General features: G+C 42.3%; 2 protein-coding genes and 1 long non-coding RNA gene across 27 annotated transcripts in view; 1 reads left to right on the top strand and 2 right to left on the bottom strand.

Moving 5' to 3' along the window:
* SUGT1 (SGT1 homolog, MIS12 kinetochore complex assembly cochaperone) overlaps positions 1-8,584 on the bottom strand; it is a 27,730-nt gene extending 19,146 nt beyond the window's left edge. The window contains exons 1-5 of the mRNA XM_035553433.2: positions 8,456-8,584; positions 8,335-8,380; positions 5,290-5,380; positions 4,585-4,654; positions 4,129-4,199 (exon numbers count right to left, since the gene is read on the bottom strand). Of these exons, the coding sequence (XP_035409326.1) occupies positions 4,129-4,199; positions 4,585-4,654; positions 5,290-5,380; positions 8,335-8,380; positions 8,456-8,514 (337 nt within the window). The 5' untranslated portion in view covers positions 8,515-8,584. The remainder of the gene's footprint in view (positions 1-4,128; positions 4,200-4,584; positions 4,655-5,289; positions 5,381-8,334; positions 8,381-8,455) is intronic.
* On the top strand, positions 8,319-11,538 carry LOC126913141 (uncharacterized). Its single transcript, XR_007707720.1, has 3 exons — positions 8,319-8,401; positions 9,802-9,967; positions 11,391-11,538. It is a non-coding gene; the product is annotated as an uncharacterized LOC126913141 (long non-coding RNA).
* Positions 9,933-23,926, bottom strand: part of ELF1 (E74 like ETS transcription factor 1) — an 88,581-nt gene continuing 74,587 nt past the window's right edge. For 24 of the 25 annotated variants that reach the window (XM_050708185.1, XM_035553428.2, XM_050708170.1 and 21 more), the window contains 2 exons: positions 23,017-23,484; positions 9,933-11,847 (listed from right to left, as the gene is read on the bottom strand). In XM_050708185.1, coding sequence (XP_050564142.1) covers positions 11,229-11,847; positions 23,017-23,484 — 1,087 coding nt within the window. In that variant the 3' untranslated portion in view covers positions 9,933-11,228. The remainder of the gene's footprint in view (positions 11,848-23,016; positions 23,485-23,926) is intronic. The other variant, XM_035553423.2, reaches the window with a different exon arrangement.

The following is a 23,926-nucleotide window of genomic DNA, read 5'->3' on the forward strand; positions in this document are numbered from 1 at the left end:
CAAAACCACAGAAAAACTTATTACGACATTTATAAGTCTAGGAAACAATCTCCACGAACAAATTCACTAGAAAACAGCTAAAAAGGTAGCGGTACAATGACAGAACAATCATCTCATTTCAGCAGAATTCCCAGAAAAACCCTTCACAGTCAGGAATGTTACAAAGAAAGCGGCAATATTACTGACCAACTACTAAGACTTGCTAAATTTATCTTTTTGCAGTAGCAGGAATTCACATTGAGGGAGTTCACACAGTAAAAATCCCCGCAGAGAGCTTGAGGAAGCTTAAAAAAGGAAAAACACCACACTGTTCCCAGCCAACATGCTCGTAACACTAAATGTGGCTCCACTGCAGTTCTGCAAAGTATTCACCTCGATCATTTCAGATAGGAAGTGTACACAAATGTTGAGGTGTGCCTTAAAATTGCTACCAGCTCCTCAGCACCATTTCTCTCTTTCCTTATCTTCTGCCATCCCCGCTAATCATCTTCAAAGTTGCTGAAATTTTAAGTTACATAACATTTATGTAACCTCTCAGATGCTGTTAGGAAAAACGCAAATAAGGATACGGCCGTCTTGACATTACAAGGTAATCGGTTTTTGATAAGTCTTTTTTATATTCCTAACAAATCCCGGAAATAAAATACCTGCTTTCAGATGGAAATCTCCAACATTAAGCAGAGGGTTCTGCTGGGGGACCAAAAGGCTGTGCTCAATTACCTACTGTATACCTAAGGCATACGGACAACTGACCTAGACCCTCCTCCAAGTACATAGGGAAAGGAAAGAGACCCAAGATGCAGCATATGAAGTTCTGATTAGATAAGGAAAATATTTTAATAAAAGGGCAGTACAACAGTAGAGCTGATTGCCTAAAGAGGCTGTGACATCTTCAGTCTCCGCTGTCAAAGAAGCTAAGCAAACACATGCAACTTCAAAGTTAATTTGGCCAGGGCATGGAGTTTCCTGAGCTCCAGAGCTTCCCTGAAACTTAAAATTATTCTGTAATTTTCAAAGCTTTACACCACAGCCCCCCAAAACAGCTCTCTGAATTTTTGCACCTGGGAACAAAGTTTATTAATTAAAACGGAAATGAAATGGAGTAGGTTCAAGGGCCTAAAGCAAAGGTAAACTGAGACAAGTCTATACTGATCCAACCTCAGATTTTCACCAGGAATTGATGAATTCTTTTTAACTACAGCCTATGACAAGATTGCCATGCAACACAAATTTTAATAGAAAGGTCCATTTTTTAGCCCTATTGCCCTAAAAGATCTCCTTGCCAACCACTGCCTCTTTTCCTGCACACCAGCACATCACAATTAGAGGCAAATTTCTTTATTACTCAGTAATTAAAGTATTCCCCCGCGGAACTTACCAACAACTCCTATTAATAACTTCCTAGTTCAGAAAGACTAACTGGGTCTTCACTTGCACCTACCAAGACATTTTCTTCACAAAGTTGGCAGAATTCACCTTTACTAAATCCATTAGGTGGTCACAGCAAAAAACAAGAACATTTCTCAATGTAATTGTCCTAAATCCCTGCGATGTACCGAAGAGTAGCAGATCACGCTGCTTTTTCAGTCTGAGGCAAATTAGTGAACTCCATATATTCACATGCGTCGTCACACGGCTGAGTGGAAGAAATCTTGCTTCATAAAGTTATGTTATAAAATAAAGAAACTCTGCACATTCAGTAATTCATCGTGCCAAGTCCTATTTAGCTATCGCTGTAGGTGGGTAATGGGAAGCTTGCTGTAGTTCCCTGGGCCTGTCAGCACTACCAGTAATGAGCACAAGCAGCAAGCCCATCTCCCTTAGCATTACAAAGATTTAAAACAGACCTTACACCAGCAAGGAACTTGTAACGGTGTACTTCTGCCCCCTTGCGTGGCAAAGAAAATAGCCTTGTCAGCAAAGAATTCCCTGCCACAGCAATTCCCTGTAAGGCAGCAACAGCTAACATCTCTTTATCACCTGCTTAGTGGTACATGGGTAATTTTCCCGTTGTGCTGTGTTCATTTTGCACTCGCTGTGCTTAACTGGAAGTTAACTGCTCTGCCAAAATGCTCGTGCTCACAATTATTTTCACTTGGGATCCAGCAAACATTCCACAGAACTGCAAATTCTGTCACTGGCATCAACTTGCCAGCAAGATGGGCAATATATTGAAGAGAATCACCTAAAAACCTGTGTATTTCAAGAAGCCTTCAGGAGACCCCTCATCTCACAACAGGCCATGGGATTTGTAATGACAAAGAACATTGGAAGCAAGCTTTGGATGAGAAGCAATCAGGAAGTACTGGGAACCTTCAGAAACATTTCAGCTGGGTCAACAGCAAAATTGACATATTAAAATCAAACAGGCAGAAGTCATGCAATACAGCACAGGAAAAGGTGATGCTGTAGTTCAGGGATTCTGAATTAAGAAGCATGCTGGTATTCACTGCCACAAAGGTATCTGCAGCTAAACGTGCTGCTCTACCCTACAACGTCAGTGGGATGCAAGGCTGAAGAGAATGAAAAAGTGATGCTCTGGCCTCAGAAGTTTTTGTGCATACCATGTATTTTGAACAACTCCAACTGACAAGAAAAGTGACAAAATCTATGCACACAGAAAGCTCAAATCGATAGCAATTACTTGCGGTGAAGATGAAAAAATATGGAGAATTTCTGGCCCTGTCAGCCACTAACACGAGATTAAAGTGACTACAGATTCAATTCAGGAGTTACTAGTTTTCAGAAATAAAACTTACCAACCAAGTAAGGAAAGCTACAGAAATCAGAAGAAGGAAGCACTCCCTTTCACAGGATGATCCAAGAAAACTTGTCTAGATTATGAAGACTCATCCATCCATCTTTCTAGCGCACCAAAAAGGGGAGACCACCCAGTTACCCAAGCTATCAAACCTGCAAGAACTTCAAGCAATTAAAGCTAATCCTTCAGCTCCTATTCCAGAGCACCCTGAACTGAAGATTACAGCTGCTGGAATTCCACCACATCACCTCACCACCATCACCATTTCAATTCTGCTGGATTCAGCACCCAGGCCCTTCAGAGGTCAGTTTCAACACATCAGTTCACAGGCATGTTTTTCTTTAAAAACAGCAGTTTTCTGCAGACTTAATGCATTGAAAGAAGAGGCTGAACAAGTGCAATAGTGGGAAGGGGCACAACCACTTGGCACAAAGAACTTTCATTAGCTTACACTCCCATCAAACCCACGTTTTAAATCAGAGGAACAGGTTACTTATTTGGGAACCACAAGCTAGAAACATTTTTAATAACGCTTCGGGCCCCTGCCATTGTTACAGATAACATACCGGGAAGATCTTAGATCACCACAACGCTTATCAGCTTAGAACACTTTGCTCTGTGTAACTTTTCAAGGTGCTTTTCTTACAATTTCTTCCTGCTGTTGAGAACAAGGTGAGTTGCATTTCAAATGGGGGATAGAAGAGAAAGGAGTTACAACCATCTTGCAATTACTTTGTCGTGTGCTTCCCGGCATCTTATACCGAAGCTTTCCTTTCCTGCTTCTAGAAGTTATTTTTAAAAGCTCTGATTCTCCCCAAAATAAAACATACACAGTTGGAGCTGGGAGGCCAACACTTTAAGAAAAAAAAAAGAATAAATATGCTTCTGTAATGAAGTGGTATCTAGCATGAGGTAAAAATCCACCATCAAGTTGCACGCTCTTTTTGAAGACCAGTCCACCAAATGGTTTAACAACTAAAAACCTCAGCTACATATAGGAAGCCTTTTCTGTGCAGAAACTTTTCTGTGACACTTACTGCCATATCAATACCACCATTTATCTGGAAGACCTCTGGGGAGCAGGGAAACACCCCCATTTCATAAGGCAAGAAAATCAGATTATTACTGGCTAACAGTTTTGATACACATTTTTACACAGTGTTATACTTTCAAGTAGGGATCGATCGAGCCTTCCCAAAAGCCAGATCCGTTCCAGATACCTCAAAAATCAGGCACCCAACTCATTGGCCTTTAAAAAAAAAAAAAAAACCAACAAACCACCAACTTGTTCTTCACTTTCTGCTAACACATCAGAGTATTTTGTTGACATTAGCGAAGGAGTGCCGTGCACACATTTTAATACTTACTGTCCAGCCTCTGTCCCTCTTTGAACGACTCTAAAGCAGATGCATAGTTTTTGATGTGATATTCTCCTAACCTGACGTGAACAAAGAAAAACACAAGGAAACAGTAATTACTTTTCAATCTAATCCACATCCTGAAGATAACAACATCCTTAGATCACACACGCTATCGGTTAAAAGTACACGTGTCAGAATTTAAATCGCGTACGAAATCTGTTTTTGAAACAGCTAAAATGTTAAGATAATCACCCCAAAAATCAAGGTCCATTTCTTAAAAAAAAAACATACTATTCCTTCTTATAATCACAGCTTTATTACAGATGGTTTAGAAGCACTGCGACATGGAATTTACTCATTCATGGGGTTGCAAAAAGCTTGTATGAAGTGATAATTCAAATGCTGCTATTGCCCTACAGATTAGCACAATTTTCTCGAAGCACAATATATGATGATACACACCCTTTCCTAAGAAGTGCTACAGCATTACTGGGGTTGAGTTCTAGGGACTTCTTTGCATCTGCAACTGCATCTGTTGAAAGTCAGTTTACAGGTGAAGAACATTATAACACGTTATGAAAAGCAGTGAACTTCAAGTCTTAGAGTACACCTTAAAAAATTCACTACTATTTTAGCTTTCTTAGCTTGCACATATCGCACTATTTAATTAAATTCAGGCAACTGCTATGGACAAAGCCTTCACTCAGCCACAGAGCTCCATGAAAGACAAAGCAGGACTTTTTTTTTTTAAATTAATTCCATTAATCTGTTTCCCAGGCATTATTCAGTTACCACCCTCCTACTACAACCATACTCAGCCCCTAACAAAGAAAAAAAAACACATAAGGATTGAAGGTGCTTAAAACACAAAGCTTAAAGCTTGCCCAAGAAGTATACTAAAAATAAAGCTGCCAAGATAGCAGTGTGCTAAAAACAAATGAAAAATTGGGCCCGCAGCCTACCCAATTCACTGGAAGCTTTGCAGGTACAAACCACTCAAAGATGAAGACAACTTTTAAAGTATGCCCTACTGTAGAAGTAGGGAACTAAGTTATCTATAAGGCTTTCTGTTATTATTAATTTGTCTGCACATTTATGACACCTGCTGTAAAGAATGTGTCATAATACACTTGTAAGAGGATTCTCAGTGTTGCCTGAAGATGTTACCAGCGTAATTCTGAAGAAGAATATGAGCATAAGCCCGCTGACAGTAACACTCGGCATCATCTGGATTCTTTTCCAAAGCTCTTGTCAGTTCCTGTAACGACACAGAAAAACATGAAATGGCACTTCAAAAGTCACCATGAAGATACAATACCAAGCTCTGTCAACTAAGATTTCGGGAAAAAAAATACCCTGAACTGGCATGAATGTTTACCTATTGATCAGTTTCCATCCAAAAAGCTCAAACATCAGAGCCTGAAACACAAGGAACCTGCCAATTATATCCAAGTCATGAAGTCTGTTTCTTACTGAGAAAACAAGACTTTCAAATGCCTCAAACATGAAGTCTAGCGCACAGGTGATCCCGTATGTTCCTATGATTCTCCTACAATTCTTGTATTTGTACACAGGTCTGCTGGATTTGAGGAAGCAGTGCTGTGTCACGAACTCAGAATGAATACACAAAGTGTCAAAATGCTTGTGGAGGAATAACAAGCTCAAAGCAGTGTAACACTGGCTGAAATTCTACCTTACATGATATTACTGAGCATGGGAGACTGTTCTGAAGCATGCTGAGCAAGAGAAGTAAGAGAACAAAAGACTCTGGCAGCACAGGGCTCACAGGAAACATTGCTGCACAATGGAAATAAGCATAAAGTAGTCCCTTGCTAGGGAAATCACTGAGTACACAGATCGCAATAACCGTGTTATACTCTGTGAGAAAAGATTATTATTTTTGCATAGCAATAAAATGGCAATGACTCAAAGCACACACCTGGAAAGAACATCTCCAACTCTCTCTTTATGAGGGAGAAAAGTTCTTGTCTTTGCTAGATGGCAAGTTTTCTGAAGCTAGTACAGTAGGTGACTACAGTACAGTAACTACGTCGCTAAGTTGACTGGATTTCCACTCACGCTTGCTTAATTCTGAAGGTGGCCAAGATACAGGCTTTAACTGGGCATAAATGCTAGTACAACAAAGCTGCCAGAACACAGTCCCATCAAGCCAGAGAAAAAAGGAAGAGCAGAAGGGCCTGCCTTAGTTTTAATTCAGATCAGTGCCCTCTTCTCTTTCACTGCTGTCACATGAACACTTATGCCAACTAGGAATGAAATGGCCGCAACAGCTATCAGCATAAGATAAACGAATGTATACATAAGCATGGTAAGTAAATCTAAAACCATGGAGGAATCTGAGGGAAAGGGATGCAGTAGACAGTCATAAAAAACCACTCGATCTCACTGTGTGGATGGCTTGTCAGCAAGTCATCACACCTCATTCAGCTACGCACGTGCACATCCCTCCCCAGAATGAATCCTATAGCACAGCTGCTTGAGAAGACAGCCAAGGGGCAGCTAGAAAATACCCGACTGCTACTACGAATTCCAGCTTATGGACATCAGCGACAGTTACTTAGAGCAAGCTTAGACCTTGCCCTCACAAGCACTCAAATGTACGCTTCCTGACTCGAAACTTCACTCCAGGCCCTCATCAGTGACCAAGCTGCAAATACATTTGCAGATTCACAGGGCTCTGACCACACTAAGTTTGTATGAATTAAAAATGCTTTCAGTCTTCCTGTCTCACCTGTGCCTGAATTTAAGGGAACACCAACCCTTCTTCCTCACTGGACAACACTTCAGCAAAACAATACGATGAGTGCTTGTTTCAAGTTACTTCTGACTCTCTCCTAAATCATCACCACTTACACTGCAAAACATTTTCTAAGGGAAAAGCAAATAGAAAACATCCTTATTCCACAGAGTGGACTACTTTTTCAACTTAAAATGACACAAGAAGCCATTAAAGACTTGGCAGCTTTATCATTCAGGCAGTATTTAAACACAGGGGACGACCTTCCAGTTGTATCAGATCCAGGTGGAGAAGCCAAAGCATGCGCTTCAGGAATTAAAGGAACCCAAAGTCCTGAGGACACAGTGCAGAAATGCCACTCTAAATCCTGTCAAGTGTGGAGACTCCACATGGCCCCATTTACAGCGCGTCACGTCCCAGATTACTAATATTAATTACATGAGCCAAAAAGCCACACCTAAGACCATGCAAGCACGGTACACCACGTGTAGATCCAAACTTCCAAGTCATCAAAACGCAACGCTGCACCATGGGACTTACCAGTTCAGAAATTACCAAGTACAATCTGCCTGCTCAAACCAGTACTTTTGGGTAAGTCCTGAAGTACACCAGTGACACGAGTATTACTGCAACATGTATTAAATAACAACTATATAATGTTAAACGAACACACAAAAAATTGAAATATGGACTAGACAAGTGAAGCACCTAGACTAATACAGAGAAAAACTGACACATTGTGATGGTACTCTTTAATACTTCCAAAGATCTTATGCTGTTTTTTGTTTTAAATTAATTTTTACTAGACCAAATATGTTTGGTTATTCCAAATCCCTTTTTATATGCCATTTATCTTCTGAAAAATTTTTGCAAGAAACAGAGCAAACTCCAGAGAAGTACAGGATTGAGCTGCACCTTTTCCTTAGGGAAAGGTAATTCCGTATTACCTTATGCTTCTACCACCTACTGTGCTTGAGCAGAACTGTGCATTTACATCCTCCTCCCTTCCAGGTATGTAAAGACCTACTGATCCGCCAGTTCTATCTTCCCTTTACCTCTGTTTTTTCAAGAAAAATAACCTTTGAGAACACATCAGCACGAGTTAAGAGGTAATACACAGAGAGAGGAGGAAAACAGAAGACAGGGAGATAAAAACTAATAAAGACTGAAAGCGTTTCTTCAGTAAGCTTCTTTTTCTAACTGTAGATAGCTTAGAAATTTGGACTACAGTCTAATTATATGGCACAGAAAGGGTTGTTTTTGCTTTTTTCCTGCATCCTCAGCTCATGCAGCACCAGGGCGCACCTCGGGGGGACCTGACGGGAAGGAGCCCTGCGGATCCCCAACTCGTCGAAAGGAGAAGGGAAGGGAGAAGGGAAAGCTGAGGGAAAGCCGGGGGAAAACCAGGGGAGAGCCACCTCACGCCCCCTTCCCCTCCTCTCCCCGCCTCTCACCCGCGCCGCTGCCGCCGGGTCGCGGTCGATGTCGCCGTCCGAGAACCTGCCGAGGAAACACAACGGCGTGAGAGGGCGAGGCGAGGCTGGGGAGGGCGGCGGGGGGCCGGGGGGCGCTCACCGCGGCGGCACAGGCAGCTGCGGCGCAGGGGGCCGAGCAGGAGGAGGCGCCGCCGCCATCTTGCCCCCAGGAAACTTCTCGAGAGGCCGCGGCCGCCGCGCCCCGAGGCCGCCCCACGCGCGAGGCCTGACGGGTAGCGCCCCCCCCCCCCCCCGCCCAGCAGGCTCCGCCTGCCCCGCCTGGCGCTTGGCAAGATGGCGGCGGCTTGGGCCCCGTTGACTTTCCCCCCACACCTTCCTTCTCCTCCTGCCACGCAGCCCCCTTGGTGCTTGCTCTCCCGCAGCCTCTGGTTTTAAATTTCTGAGCCGGTTTTGAGGCTGCATCTGTAGCCTGGCCGCTGCTGCGGCGCAGAGGAAGGCGGCTGCGGGAGGGGAGCTGCTCGAGCCCCCATTTTGTGGTCGGCTCCCGCTTCTGCCTTCCTTCCTCTCTTGGAGGTCTGGGGCACTGAGGAGACCCCAGGAGTATGGGTACACCAGGGTCACACACTGCAGCCTAAAGAATAAAAGCCTTCACTTACACATCAGAGGGCTGACAATAGATTCCTATTGTCTGTAGGAGGTTTCCTCCACTTCTCTATCTGACATAACTAAGCTGCCCATGTCATTTTTTTTCATGATAGTTACATCTATAGCAAGAGATACACACAAAGCTGTAACCTTGTGGTGTGGTTTTTCATTTATCTAGTAAACAGGTCAGCAAAACCACACTCTACTAAAAACACTGTAACGTCAGTTACCACCTCAGGTTTCCTAGTGTTAAGAAATATCCACCCTACAGGAGAAAGTCTTTATTCTGTAGTCTTAAGAGTAGCCTGCCTCTTCCAGAGTTTTGTCAATGTAAAACAGAAAGCCCTCAGGATGAGCTGTAGGAGATGTACTTCCACAATGCTCACAGTCCTAGTAATGCTGCCAGCAGTGCCCTGCCACACAAACCACCGCCACTTCGCTGGCGTCACTCGCTCTGGGTACGGCCAGCCTTCCTGAAAATGGGATCAGGGGTGCGGGTTTGTGGGTCGAACCCTAACTGCATGGGAGTCGGAGAGAAGAGAGCCACATGTTCAAGTGAACGAGGCAGTTTCAGCTGCCAAAGACCAGGGTAGCTCTGTCAGAGCACTGCTCGCTAGATAGTTTTATAATTCTATTTAACTAGAGCAAGAGATTCCTGTCAGTGTTCTTTCACCTTTAGTTTTTCTACTACTTGCATGTTTAAAATTAACCTTATGAATCAGTAAATCTATATAAATTTATAGAAAGACGTATTTCCTTGAATTTTTACATTCTACTCATCTCACTAGACATCATACTTATTTTTAATCCACCTCCTGTTGAAACATTGCAATTGGCTAGGTTGAGCCAACAGCCAGTAAGTACACAAGCCACAAGGACCTTTGTGATGGATGGCACGCCAAAATTACATGGAAAGTTTGGGGCTGTTTAGAACATATTGGGAAGCGACGGAAAAGACCACTTCTTGGACACAGCTCAACTTTCATTTGAGCTACAAAGCCATACAGTAAGTAGTGTTGTTTCACGGCATACCATGCCATCACATGCTCACAGTATGTAGGGTGTGTTCAAGTCTGTCCAGAAGCAATTAATCAATTTCTTATTTGCTCATGTCCCACCAGAGACCCACACTGATTAATCACGTTGTCCAGTGTGTTTTGGTTATTCACAGTGGTCGTCAAAACACTGTATTAATCTAAAAACGTTTCAGAGTAAATACAGAAAAATGTTTTTCCGCTTGATTTATTTTCATAATAAACCAATTAAAAATACAAAAGGCAAGGACCCAAGGTTCAGAGGGCTCCATCATTTAAAAATTTGTCTTTAAATACAAATTCACTCTGTAATATGAATACATATAACATTAGACCTCTAAACATAATGATCTTATTTGCATCTATCAAAAATTTGTATGGAAACAAATTAGCTGAAAAAACTTCCTTGTGACATTGAATGTACATTATTTACAATCAAAAAGAACTCTTAGAAGTATTAATCTCAGAACACCTGCATAAATTGTATATATTTCATTTCCCTCCCCCCTTACAAAACAATCTGAAGTAGAAAGCAAGATTGTTAAGCTTCATAGTCACAAAATGGCATGAAACATCTGCACCTGTAGTGATGCCGTTAGCTTCTGTAATTAAATATATCTGATGTTTTCGTATAAAATATAGACATGGCATTGTCCATTACTGGAATAAATGCTTTTTGTACTCTCAATAGGAGTGTATATTCAATTTTGCACACACAATAGCTTGTGCTGCAAAAAAAATGCAAGAGGATACCTGGTTATCAGAGCCTAAAACTGATGTAAATTCACTGATATGAAACAGATACTTGATCATAAAAATTCATACACATGGAATGAAAATGTCCCATTAAAAGTAACTGTTGCTTCAAAAGTTAAGTGATACATGTATAGATTAAACAGAAAAGGTTATAATAATGTTACTGCAATGTAAATCAGCAACAGGCTGAAAACGTACAGTAAGAAAGAAGTCTGAAACTTTTAGAAAGTCTTCATAGAAAAGCATGTTCCTTCATGCCTGTATTTTGAAACGAGTAATATATAATTTTATTTATATGATAACATTTAGCAATTAACAGAAAATCAAAATCCGTTCTAAAGCATGAATTCTAACAATTATCTGCAGAAATTAAGTAGCTTTATAACATCTTGCTTCTGAATCAAATCATATATACATAACTGAAAAGGTCCCATCACATTTATGAAAATAATCATCCACAGGGTCTTTTTTAAAAATTTATTGATATGAATTGGGTTCCAATGGCTCATCTTCTTGCTTCACTTGCACGTTAGATGGGAAACCATTTGAACTGGATACTACCATCACAAACGGTTGCTGCTGAAACCTCTGCTCCGACTGCTCAGTATCATCTAATTTGTCACTGTCTTCTTCTTTTAGCGCTCCTTGTACGCCGATCTGTTTCGTTTCTGGTGCTTTAATAACTGAGGTGATCACTGTGCCAGATGGATGAGCGACCACCTGTGAACTGCTGGGTGAAAAAGTTACCACTGGGGTAGTGGCAGTGAAGGAAGGAGATGAAGCCATGTTGACTGTTCCATTGCAAATTGTCTGCACACTGCTGGTGAGAACCTGCTGAACTTGTGCTGGGCTCAACACGATTGAGGAAGAAGGCGAGACTGGCTTCTGAGACTGTAGCATGACATTTTCTTTAAGAACTGTCATGGGCTGTGAAGTAGGAATGGCTTGTAAAATAAATTTTTGGGGTGTTGCTGATGAGGCTGGATCTGTGCTGGCTATCACCGTAGTAAGAGGCACCGTCTGGAGTGTTACAGTATGCAGCTGCTGATTTCCAGGAGAAACAACCACTGGAACTTGGGTTGGAGTCTGTAAAGTCCTATTAGGATTAGAAAAGATTACAGGGTCAGAACACTTCCATGCTGAGTATTTAAAAATAATTATAGATTTACTATTGAAAAATCACTTGGCGTCATGAACGTTTATCTAAAGACTGCAAAAGGGGAAGCAGTCACTTTCTTAACACAACAAAAACCGGGCCTGACCCCTGAATTCAGCAACACAGCTCCCAAGGTGAAGGTATTCTGTATGAGCAATACTACCATCGCCAAACTCAACAGCCTGCCTTTGGGACATTTGGTAGTTCATGAGAAAGCTTGGGAATTGCATCCGAGGCCTCCGTCTCAAGCATCAACAAACAGCATGAGCACGACCCGCTAGACCTCTGCCATCCATTTCACAAGGTCCCCAGCTCAAGTAAGTCACAAGCCAGCCCTCAGTTCTCCTAACATCCGTATGTCTTTACCTATATGCTAAAATATCTGCACTGTAACGGTGGATCGAGCCGGGACCTTCTCAGACAGCCAGGACACACAGCTCGCTGTCTGCCAGACTTGTACGCTCCTGGTAAGGCAGCTGAACAGAAATTGCTCCCAAAATGTAAGTTTAAATTAGGAATGATCCCATCAGTTTCAGGCTGGCAGACCTGGGTACCACATTACTTTCTGTATTTATGCTGAGGGCAAAGTTAGATGATGAACGGCCACATCACTGACGTATACAAACACAACAGTGGAAAATGGTGATTCAGAGATGTGGCTGAAACACACACAGCTCAGTCATGCAACATACCTCGGTTTAAAATATATATCTATCTAAAACCCACAACATGCTCACTGCAAAGCAAATGATTTCCATTGAAGGGAGGGAAAAAGGAAAGGAAGGGTTTAACTGCTTCAAAACCCTACCATAGCTTGTTCCAAACCAACACGCTGCCTCTAACAATCTTTTTCTTTCTTCTCATTTGTTCTGCAAAGTTCTCTCTAACATTCCTGCTTCTCTCCGATGTTTTCTCCTGCCCGTCCTCCTCCAATTTTCCAGTCTTAAGCTCTCACTTGTATTTTCTTGAACATATTTGATGCTGGATGGAAACAAAAATAACCATCTCCTCCTCCGCCTAGCTTATTTCTCTACCTCTGCTGAAATTACTTTAGACAGAAACCAACTTACCTTCCATATCTGTACTTTCAAGTCCACGCACGACATAACATGCTGTACGGATTGCATACATATATCTATCACAGAATGTCCTCCTTTCTGTAGTCCTTCTGCCCAGGTACTACCTCTTTTTCTACAGCTCTGTGAAATCCCTACTTTCCAGCGTTTGGCCACTGACCCGTCAGATCAGGCTCAGTGTATTCAAAACTTGAAGTAAGGGGGAAATGTGGCTGCAGATACTGCTGCTTGCTACTCCAACTACACAGGGAGCTGCACTCCCTCTTCCTTAGTGCAGCAGCAGAGACAAGTGAAGGAACATCTGCAGAGGATTTCCCAGCCCTCCCTCAGCTCAGTCCTCTGGGAAAGGCCTCCAGCTGAGCTCCACAGACTGCCCCAGCAAGAGCAACTCCAGAAACCCAGCTGGCACCAGGCTCGAAGCACTGAGCTCTTCCCTGAACAACCCCTAGCTGCCGGCCCCTGCTGCAGGCGAGCCTTTCCCCACCTCCCGGGTGGCTTGGTAGGAATAAAATCTGCATCTGTAGCTTTCGCTTTCTCTAGAAAGACAAGGAGGTCAGCGGTACCCAAGACTGATGCTGTAGCAAATCCAAATACTAGCCCATGAGGCTCCCATGCAGGTCTCATCACCCAGGCTATATAGCTGGGACACAAAATTTGATGCTACTGACACCAGAGTGCAGAGGGGCAGCTGCTAAGCTCAGTATTGAGCTCCTCTTTCATACAACTAGAGAGAGCCCAAGGAAGATGCTCATGGAAATGGGCTTGCAGGGAGACGAAGCACCAGCTGAAATGATCGCTTTGATCACTTCTTTTTTTTTTTTTTTTTTTTTCAAGTTCTGGAGAACTTTGTGCTGCACAAGTACACGCAATGGAGCTTAAAACACAAGGCTCAGAATGACACCACCAAGGTTCTCCAAGTCTGCTAAGGGTCACCAGTGCTAACTGCTTCTTTTCGAGTAATTCCCCTGGGAGCTTGACGGAACAATCACAAATATCCACGCCAGAACCAGTAACAGGAGGAGGGCATCCACTAGCTTTTTAAAAAACTATGTAAATTACCAACAGTTAAACAAACTTGCAGCAAAATCACAACGTCATGGAAATACAGCTCCATCCATCCAAGTCTACAGGAAGCAGCAACACAAGTGGAACAAGTAAGAAGGGAAGGACAACTGACACTTGCCATCAGAAAAACACTGAAAGTATCTGAGTAAGACAGTGGATACCAAGCCAGCTCCTCAATCCATGGTGCAACGTACTTGAGTCTGAAGGATTAAGATCAACTCGATAGTTTCAAGTTTGAAAAGCAGCAGCTGAAGCTGGTAGCCTGTGCTGGTATGCCATGCAAGTATGACTTGGAAGATACATTCTTGTTCTTTAGGTGTTTAGTTTTGAAATAAAATAGAAATAGAAGATTCTACCTGTTACATGGCTGCAAATGACGACCTCAAAACCTGCAAAATTCATCTACTCAATGCAGAGGGTATTCTGCAAAGTTCTAGGCGCTCTGAGGACTGAATCAAAGCATTTTTCTCAGCATACTGCAACTGTTTTTGTATTGATGTCAAGCCATTTTATATCTCATGAAAGTAGATCCCATGCCATAGCTAACAACTTATTCCAGACGCTCCATTTTCTCCAGTCAAGATACATATATTATATATACACACACATATATAAACGTGTATATGCACACACACACACACAAAGTGTGAACTTGCCAGAGGGAAGCACGTCCCAGATGTGCCTACAAGCTGAGGACTAAGCAGCACACTGCACCATAACTACTACGCCTTGTTATTTACAGTAAGGATGGCCAAGCCAAATTTTTGCCTTCAAAAATAGTACATAGTACAACTGTACCTGTTTACAAACCAAGATCTAGGTGCTCAGGCTATTTGCCTTGAACATCACTAGAAAAAAAATATATGTTTGGTTAAGCTTTTTGTCTGTTTTACCAAAAAAAAACCCAACCCACACTACTCAAGGTGATCCCTGGGCTATAAAACTTCGGGTGCTTTCAGCTGCGTTTTTTGCTATGTTGATGATGAATTTCACTGTCAACTTGCTAACACCCTTCCAACTCTAAGGTACAAATCTAGTGGGTCATTACTTTAAAAGTTCCTGCTGGGGTTACAGAAAGAACAAGAACATTGAGCAACAGTGATGAAAGGGAAATGTGGCCATAAAGCAGCCTGCTTTCTACTGAGAACAGAATGACAAAAATTCTGAAGCCATTCCAGCCTGGCAGAACGTGATAATGCACTCCTTGGTTCGTTTGGTGCTGTTAACAGTCTAGAATTGTGCAACATCACATTAGCTTACCAAGAAGTGAGGAGTGATAAAGCAAACACTAAGTGACAGGAAGGAGAAACAAGTTTATTCATGGCGATTCATGAAAAAATTAAGAAATAAGAGAAAGGAAGAACACACAAAACAGAACTGAAGCGACGAGCCAAGGTACATGAAGTATTTCACAGCACAACAACAACAAAGAAACAAGGCAATATGAAGAAATACACAGAGAGAAAGAAGTAAGAGAATTCCCTTCCAAGCATACACAACATTCAATCCACAGCTACTGGGGAAATAATGGCCTTGAGATGAACGGGCCAACTTCCAAGGACTTTCCCCGTTTGTTCAACTAGCTGGTTACAGACAGCTCATTCAATCAGCCTAGGAAGAGCGAGGGAGGCCAAGGGGTGGGGTGGGCTTGTCAGAACCACTTCAAATGCCTGAGTCAAGAGGCAATCTCCTCTGAGTGCATATAGCAAGGCCTGGCCAAACGCAACTCCACCATCAAATGCTTGGCCAAATGCTCTACCATCACTGCAAGCCCTTCCACAGCTGCAACCGTTGATATCATACTCTAAGAGTCATCAAAAGGCTTGTCAATACTTCATCCCCATGTACCCCAGACAGAGCCTGGCCTTCTTACAGTGCAAACCACACAGACGGGAGCTGCCAACCAGTCTGGGTGTAGATGTCCAAGAGATGTAGCACGGGACTTGATGCCTGAATGCAAAATCTTAACAGAACCTCCAACCAAGGGAGGGCAGAACTTGGCTGTTCTTCGTCTGGACAAGGTAATCTGTTATCATGAGGACAGAGGACTCAACTCTCAAGCCTAGTGTCCTTACAGCTCTCTTTTCAGAGCTTTTCAAAATCGCACACTCACCTGAATTAAAATTCAGGAACATTCCCACTAACAGAAACCCACAGAAACTCCACCTCTCTTGACAGCATCAAAAACATGTGAACTTGTATTCCTGCAGATAGCTTCCCACTGTGCAGAAGCAAAACGAATCTCTCCAGGTGACCTTAAAGTCCCTTCTGCCTTCAGCAGCCTTCTTCCTACCCTCCACAGAAACGGGCTTAAGAAAAACTCTTCTCAGCTGCAGAAATTCAACTCAAAATGGAAAGTTTTAACTGGAGGCTTTGCCTTGGCATAAGTTGGCCCTATCACAACAATGTTCTGAGAAACTCTAGCCTCTTGTGAGCTAAATGAGAGTTTCTTGTAGGCACTCAATCTAACTGCAAACAGGCAAAACGTGCTCTGATGCTGGCTGGTGAAAGAAAGGCCTCCCACACAATAGCCAGGAGATGTTTCTGAGCATCTAAGAGACCTCAGCAGGCATCCCATTCCCTCGGTCACGTTCCCATCCCAGAACCCCAGTGAGCTCTTTGCCAAGACTGCCACCTGTGACGGCTTTTATTCAGCAGATGGGCTACAACATCAGCTGACATTGGGTAAATTTGGATCACATTCTTATTCAGGGAAAAAGGACTGGATTTTGGAAAGCAGACGGTCAATGCAAAGTGTCAGTAGGACAGTGCCAGACTGTCTCTGTGTGTCTGTGTGGCCAGGCAAGCTCGAGCACAGCGACTGCAGACAGGGTGCAAAGTGCTTTTACAGAACACAACAGTGACGTTCGCTGCACAACTCACACAAGTTAACATCTCTACGTGACACACGATGAAGAAAATGTTTCCTTTGAAATAGCAGCTGTAATCACATTTTCAGTGTTCACAAATCCATGCTAAATGACCAGTCTGTGCATTTTTCAGCATCAGCATGGCTGCAGTCAGACCCCAAATAGCTAGTTTACAAATTAAGGAACAACAGCAGAAAGCCTATGTGTTTGCTTGGGGTAGACATGGCTTTCTAAGGTAATTCCCTCTGCTTGTCGGGACAATCCACCGTGCTGGCACATTGTTGGCTTTATCACCGTTCCTACACAGCATGCTCACAGCCAGAAAAAAACACGATTCACCTTCAGCTACTTTCTCCTCCTCTTGAATGAGGATCTCGCCACTGTGGTCCATATTGCGTCACCTCCAGGATGAATTCCTGCAACAGTTTCTACCCCAAAGGTTGCAAAAAGGCCAAGATGAAAGCTGTGGCTGAATCACGATGCAGTAGTTCTCCAATTCGGAAGTGAACACACAGAGCATATCCCACCGGTCCTCTGGGGTCTGTATTAGCTTTTCCCCAAGTTACAGAACAGAGTCTGGATACTCGTCTTCTAACATGCTCTGTCCAAGCTATCACAAAGACAACTTGAAAATACAGAGAAAAATAAATAAATAAAGAAATAAATAAACTGGATTTTTGAAGAAACGTTGTGTTTAGAGCCAGGAGCCTGCTCAAGCACTGCTCAGGATCTCTCTGCAGCCACCTAACTGGAGGTTTCTCGCTATATGGAGCTGTCAGCTAGAAAATTCAGCCATGTCCCACACAGTCAGTATGAAACAGTGACGCAACGTTTTAAATTAATCCAAATCCACAACCTCATCCTCTCTGAACTGCTAGTATTATGGGAGCCTCTCCTCACTACATAGAAGACATCCCATCTTGAACCACTGCTGCTCTTGATTACAGGTAAGTGGAAGTGCATCTCCCTGTGCCCGCAGCACTAGTCATTTGAGTGCAATCAGCTGCCCAAACCCAGGCACCTCAGAGCCCTGTAGGATATCCTAGGCTACCTAGACAAGGTAAGGCCTCAGCCTTACAGAAGAAATACACTTTACAGCAACAGGAGGGATACCCTTTACACTCAAAATGACCCAACGAACGTGGAGCTGAATCCCAAGACTACTTTAGTGCCTCCAAATTCCACAATTATTCCAATAAAACACCTGTGTAAACCAGATCACCTGCGTGAGTTACTCCGGTTTAAACTGAGTGATTTTACAAGTGCAAAATTCAAAGAGATTTTCCTTTAAAAAGCCAACTCACTGGGAAAATTTATAAATGGAATAGTCATCCAGAGAGGCATTTTATTTTTGTCTTATCACTGGAAACACGACGCCAAATTAAGCTCCCAGTCACACAACTGGAAATTTCAGCAGCTGCACTTGCAACCACCAAGCCAGAGCAGCAGCGGGTTTGCAATTCGGAGTATTCCCATCCAAGATGCTCAATGTTTTTCCTGGTCAGCAAAACCTGGTTTAAATGGCATGACCCTGCCCCATTTCCTAAGCTTGGCTTAGCACTACATCGTCGCCTTTCTGCTTAAGCTCTGGGACTGAAGAGCCATCTGCCCCGGGCCAGCAGTACTTCAGTCTCCTGCATACTGGAACTGGTATAAAAAGCTCCACAAAGCCACCTGTAAGACAAGAGCTTTCTTTAAACCACTCAGGCCTGTTTCTGCTTTGCTGTGAAGCATGACTATAGCAAAAACAGGCGACAGCAAGAACGAAGCTATAACTGAAGATAGGGTACATCTGCCCGGTGTTGCACGCTGCAGCACTTCGGAGTGGGTGTAGGACACTACCCTCCACACAAATTATTACACAAAACTCTGCAAGAGCTTCGGAACAGCTGTAAGCAAAGGCACTGCCTGTATCCTGCCAAGAGCCAGCCCCCACTTTTCACTGGCATTCCCATTTCTGTCAGAATCACAGAATCATTAGGGTTGAAAGAGACCTCCAAGATCACCTGGTCCAACCATCCCCCTACCACCAGTGTCACCCACTAAGCCATGTCCCTAAGCACCCTGTCCAGCCTTTCCTTGAACACCCCCAGGGACGGTGACACCACCACCTCCCTGGGCAACCCGGGGAACCAGTGCCCCACTCTCCCCGTGATGCTCTCAGGAGCGGACTTCACCAGGCAATGCCAGCCGGCACAGGGACAGGATGGCGACACAAACCCTGCGCAGCAGCCTTCAAATACGATTCTTTTAACAAGAGAAGATGCGTGTTCATGTCACTTACAGTTAAGTGTTAAGAAGCCAATTGTTTTAACCTCACCCTTCAGTATTTTCTCTGCAGTATGTGGTTAATCATTTTTTTTCTCCTCACAACACGACAGAAGCAAATAGCTGCAGAGAGAAGAACATTCATATGACGAAGAAAGAACACTCATATGAATAAAACTTTAGAAGCTACGTTACATGAGACAAATTATGTGGGTCCAAGATATTCATGCTTGAAGGCAGAGCCTGACCACTAGCCAGTATGTGCTGGAAAAACTTCTGGGGAACGCTCCCAAGCCCTGCTTGCTATTTCTCCCAAATGACCTCAATTAACCACATGCCTCAGCCTCCGAGCAGCAACTAGCAACGACTGGTGCTTTTTGTCCTCTTCCTTCCCTATAAAACTACTGAGAAGTGACTCCAAACGCAATCCTACAGGCTGTGCGTGCATCGCAAGGTTTGTCAGCCCCTGTCCTCGGCTGGCAATCACACATGCTGGGAATTTTTCAATTAGGTAGACCAGTCAGTTTGTCCCTCACGGTAGCTCCACTGAGGCACTTGGGAACACGTACACAACCACGTTCAACTGCTAGAGGTTTATGGCTGCTTGAACAAACAAAGCTAAAATCCAGTTGTTTTGTTTAAACGTTATTAAAAAACAAGACCTAACGCATATGCTCCAAAAGCGTTCACTAAGCCTTTCCTTCTCACCAAAAGGTTTGAAGTGTGCAGTTTGAAACTGAGCAAAAATTATGTCAAATTGTGTTTCTAGAGCCTGAAGCAATCAATGATTGCACAGAATTTGTCAGCACCTTGGCCCATCCTGTTTAAAAGCATGAAGACACATTTGCTTTTGTTTTTTTCCACTCTAACAGCTCAAACACCTTAGTACTTGCTTTCTTAATCAAGAATACTTCTACAACAGTCAGTAATTGAATTGCACTGGAAAGGTCCAACGCATTTTTTTCTTTTATTTTCATCTGAGATACTTGGTCATCATGGCTGGGAAACGTGCAATTGAAGTCTTCATGGAACATTGTTAAAGCTACACAGCAGAAAGGCAGAACTGAAGCAATACAGAATTGTGAGCTTTCTACAGCTTTTATTTCATCTGAACTTCACATGTGTATCAGCCCTACTACTTTCTCCCCAGCTTATTGCCCAAAGTCTAATTGTGAAATACCGTAATGCAATAGCAGGCCATAATGCCATTGTGCAGCTTTCCAAAGCTTAGGATGGACTGCTTGCCTTGCTGGGTCTAGCAGATACTCTCTTTGTTATTATCATTTTTATATCTGTCTGTATAACTAGATTTACGTATCTATACTGTTGATATTGGTCTTAATATATAATCTACTATAGATCTAGCCCACAGCTATTTAGTTCTGTAAATTGCTATACTCTCTCGCTATTTATGTTTAATGATATTTTTCTCCTGACTTAAATGGTACTGCACAGCTTCAGTTATGCCTGTACTCATTTCCTTTCACTATTATTAACCTAGTCACTTTTTTACAACTTGCAGGTAATTAAATCCTTCATCAAACCTGGAATTGTAGGACTGCACAGTACATACAGCTTCATTCCTAAAATACGAGCTTTAAAACCTTAAAAGACACATCAAACTGATACAGATTATTATTTTTCTAAATAAATTTCAAAACTAGTTCTTTTTTTTGTTTTGTCAAATTCCTCATAATCAGAGAATAACTTCTACATAAACTTCTGATGACATATAACCTTTCCCTCCCCTATGTACTTCTTGAGTTAATTCTAGTTCATTAGAATAATAAGCAAAACGATTTGATTTCAGCTTAGGCATTTACAATCGAAAGACGAATGAAAACAGGTATTCTCTGCTTAAAAATGGTAACTCCTTCCAGTTTGTTGTACAGCGCCTATCAGTAACCATGAAAAGGATTCTTGCTTTCTTGGCTCAATATATTTAATCCCTTGCAACCCTTATTAACCAGTGAGTTTCTCTTTTCAGTGTGATTTTCTTCACACTGCAACATGTATGAAAACCATTCCATCATTCTTATGGAAAAAAAACCAAACAGGATCCGAACTAGAAAGACCAGTGAAAATTTATTTTTTTTTATCCCAAAGAAAGAAGAGAGAATATATATATTTTGTTGATTGAAGCTGAAGTCTTGGTTTGTCATTTCCTTTATATAAATGGAAAATCTTCAGTTTCGTCAGCCACTTGGTTATCTCCTAAAATGTTTCATATTGATTCTATTATATCAGTCACTGAAAGCTGATATAGGCAGTTTTAGTTCTTCTCGCTGAACGAACTGTAATTACTATTCTGGATTTCCCTTAATCTATCTTCCTTTCATATATAAGTACAGTTTTAATAATTGACTGGCTTTTACAACAGCCCTCTAGTAGCAGAGGTGAGAGAGCAAAATTTATTCTTTAGAAACGAAGTAATTATTTGATCTCATTAATGCCATTACTTATTTCCATCTGACAACATTCCACCATTAACCTCAGATACTCAGTACCACTTCAGATCTACTGGTGGCTCTAGATGTAATTTTCCAAGGAGGGAACAGAGCAAGGGAGCAGGAAAAAACATTACTGACATTTTGCAGCATAACACAATAACCCTTCAAACAGTGACCTTAACAGAGCAAGTCCCAGGAAAAAAAAAAAAATGTTCCTGATTCATTAAGAATGTGCATCTCCTGAATTATACCACAGAATCACAGAATCATCTAGGTTGGAAGAGACCTCCAAGATCACCCAGTCCAACCTCTGACCTAACACTAACAAGTCCTCCACTAAACCATATCACTAAGCTCAACATCTAAACGTCTTTTAAAGACCTCCAGGGATGGTGACTCAACCACTTCCCTGGGCAGCCCATTCCAATGCCTAACAACCCTTTCGGTAAAGAAGTTCTTCCTAAAGCTTTTGTGAAACTGCTACGGTCCAGGTCCAGAATCACCATCTACAATTCTGACACTCCTGCGGAAGAGGGCCGAGATTATAAGAACATTTGTTTCAGGTCTTTTGCAGTCAGCGGAGATGAAGGAGCTCCCATCAGGGGACGCTTCAGGCTAAGGTAAAATAAGGCTTGAGTGATCGTTTCTAAAGCCTCTCCAATTTGGATGCTACTCACAATGTGCATGTAGGTGCAAAGGAGTGATGATGCTGAAATGCTGTGTACTATTAGCCAGTTTACTTACAAATGAAGCATGGAAGCATGACTTGTAACTGCAGACTACTTCAGGAGACAGACTCCCATGAGATTATTCTGTTAATTGTGTTCTAAAATCAAAGTAACATGCTCTTTTAACAGCAGCAAAATGCCTGAGTAGGTAACTGAGCTTTTCCCTGTTGTAACTGGGGACAATATAAGAGACGAAAGAGATGACAACTTTATAACAAAAAGAATTAAGCAAGAAGGTAAGTCTTTTTGATGGGATCTTCCAGACACACCATATATAATCCAAAAGCAAAGACACCAGTCTGTGAAAAAGCAGAGCCATGAAAATCCTGTCTCTGCTGCAGGACAGAACTGATGATACCAATTTTTTTTTAAAAAAGTAGTATATTCTTCCTTTCTAAAGGATTTGCATCAGGCCTAATCCTGCAGGAAAGATGTGCTTCCCTCCACCAAAACAGAGCATTTATGAGTGTGCATGTTGAAGTGTCCTGTAAAAAAAATAATTCCCAGGATCACCTGCACAGCATCTGTTTCACTTGAATCCAACTGCAAGACGAGTGATTTTTCTGAAGCGCAACAAACAAACTAGTCTACCTAGCCACCCTCCAGTGAATTTATTATTATTCATACGTTTGTGTTCTTGACATTTTCTTACCTTATATTCTGAACTGACGGATTTAACGTTTCATCTGCAACATTGCTGGTTACAGCCGCTTGTCCTTCTGTGATGGACTGCAATGGCTGCATTACATGAACTGTCCGAAAAAGCTGAGTGGGATGTACTGGCTGCGTAGACTGCATTGTCCTCAAAACTTCTGAAGTCAAGCCAGGTGTCTGCTGCTGTACAACTTCTACGTGCTCCTTAAGCTTAGCAGGCTTCGAATTTCCTGTTTTTAGAACTGTGGTGGATCCTCCCTTTGTTCCAGTGTTCGCAGACGCTCTAGATCTGCTCGACTGGTTTCTACTGGCCACAGGAGTTGAGAGCAAAGTTGAATCTGATGATTCAGTGCTAGGGCTTGCATCCTCATCATCTATATAGACGAGATCTTTTGGCATTTCTTTAAATTGATACACTAGGCGCTGACCTTCTACTTTGGCCAGTATTCCTCTTTGGTAATAATATCTGTTTAAAGCAAACATACATCAACAAGTTAGAGTGTTTTTGCAAAACCCCTAACTAAATAAAAAACACAGCAACAAAAAAGCAGTAAATAACACCAGCAGTAACAAGGAAGAAGGGGCTTAAGGTTTAATATTTTATCTGCCTGGTTTCTTGATTACAAAGGAGTGTCCAAATTAATAGCATATTTTTTCCTCAAATGACACTTTTTAATGGTATTTCTTGTAGCCTTTTAATTTCAACATCAGATAACACTGACGAGAAAGAAAAGAGCTCTGTGATTTGGCAGCTCTGCTATAAATGAATACTGCTTTAAAGTCCTATGAAACTTCTAATTCTCCTCAAGTCAGCCAATCCTTTAATTTACCTGAATTTGTGCTTACTCCCCAGTGAACACATACAGACATTTTAACTACAAGAAAGCAAAGACAACAGGACAGGAGAG

This window comes from Cygnus atratus, chromosome 1, assembly GCF_013377495.2.
Source record: "Cygnus atratus isolate AKBS03 ecotype Queensland, Australia chromosome 1, CAtr_DNAZoo_HiC_assembly, whole genome shotgun sequence".
Taxonomy (NCBI): Eukaryota; Metazoa; Chordata; class Aves; order Anseriformes; family Anatidae; genus Cygnus; species Cygnus atratus.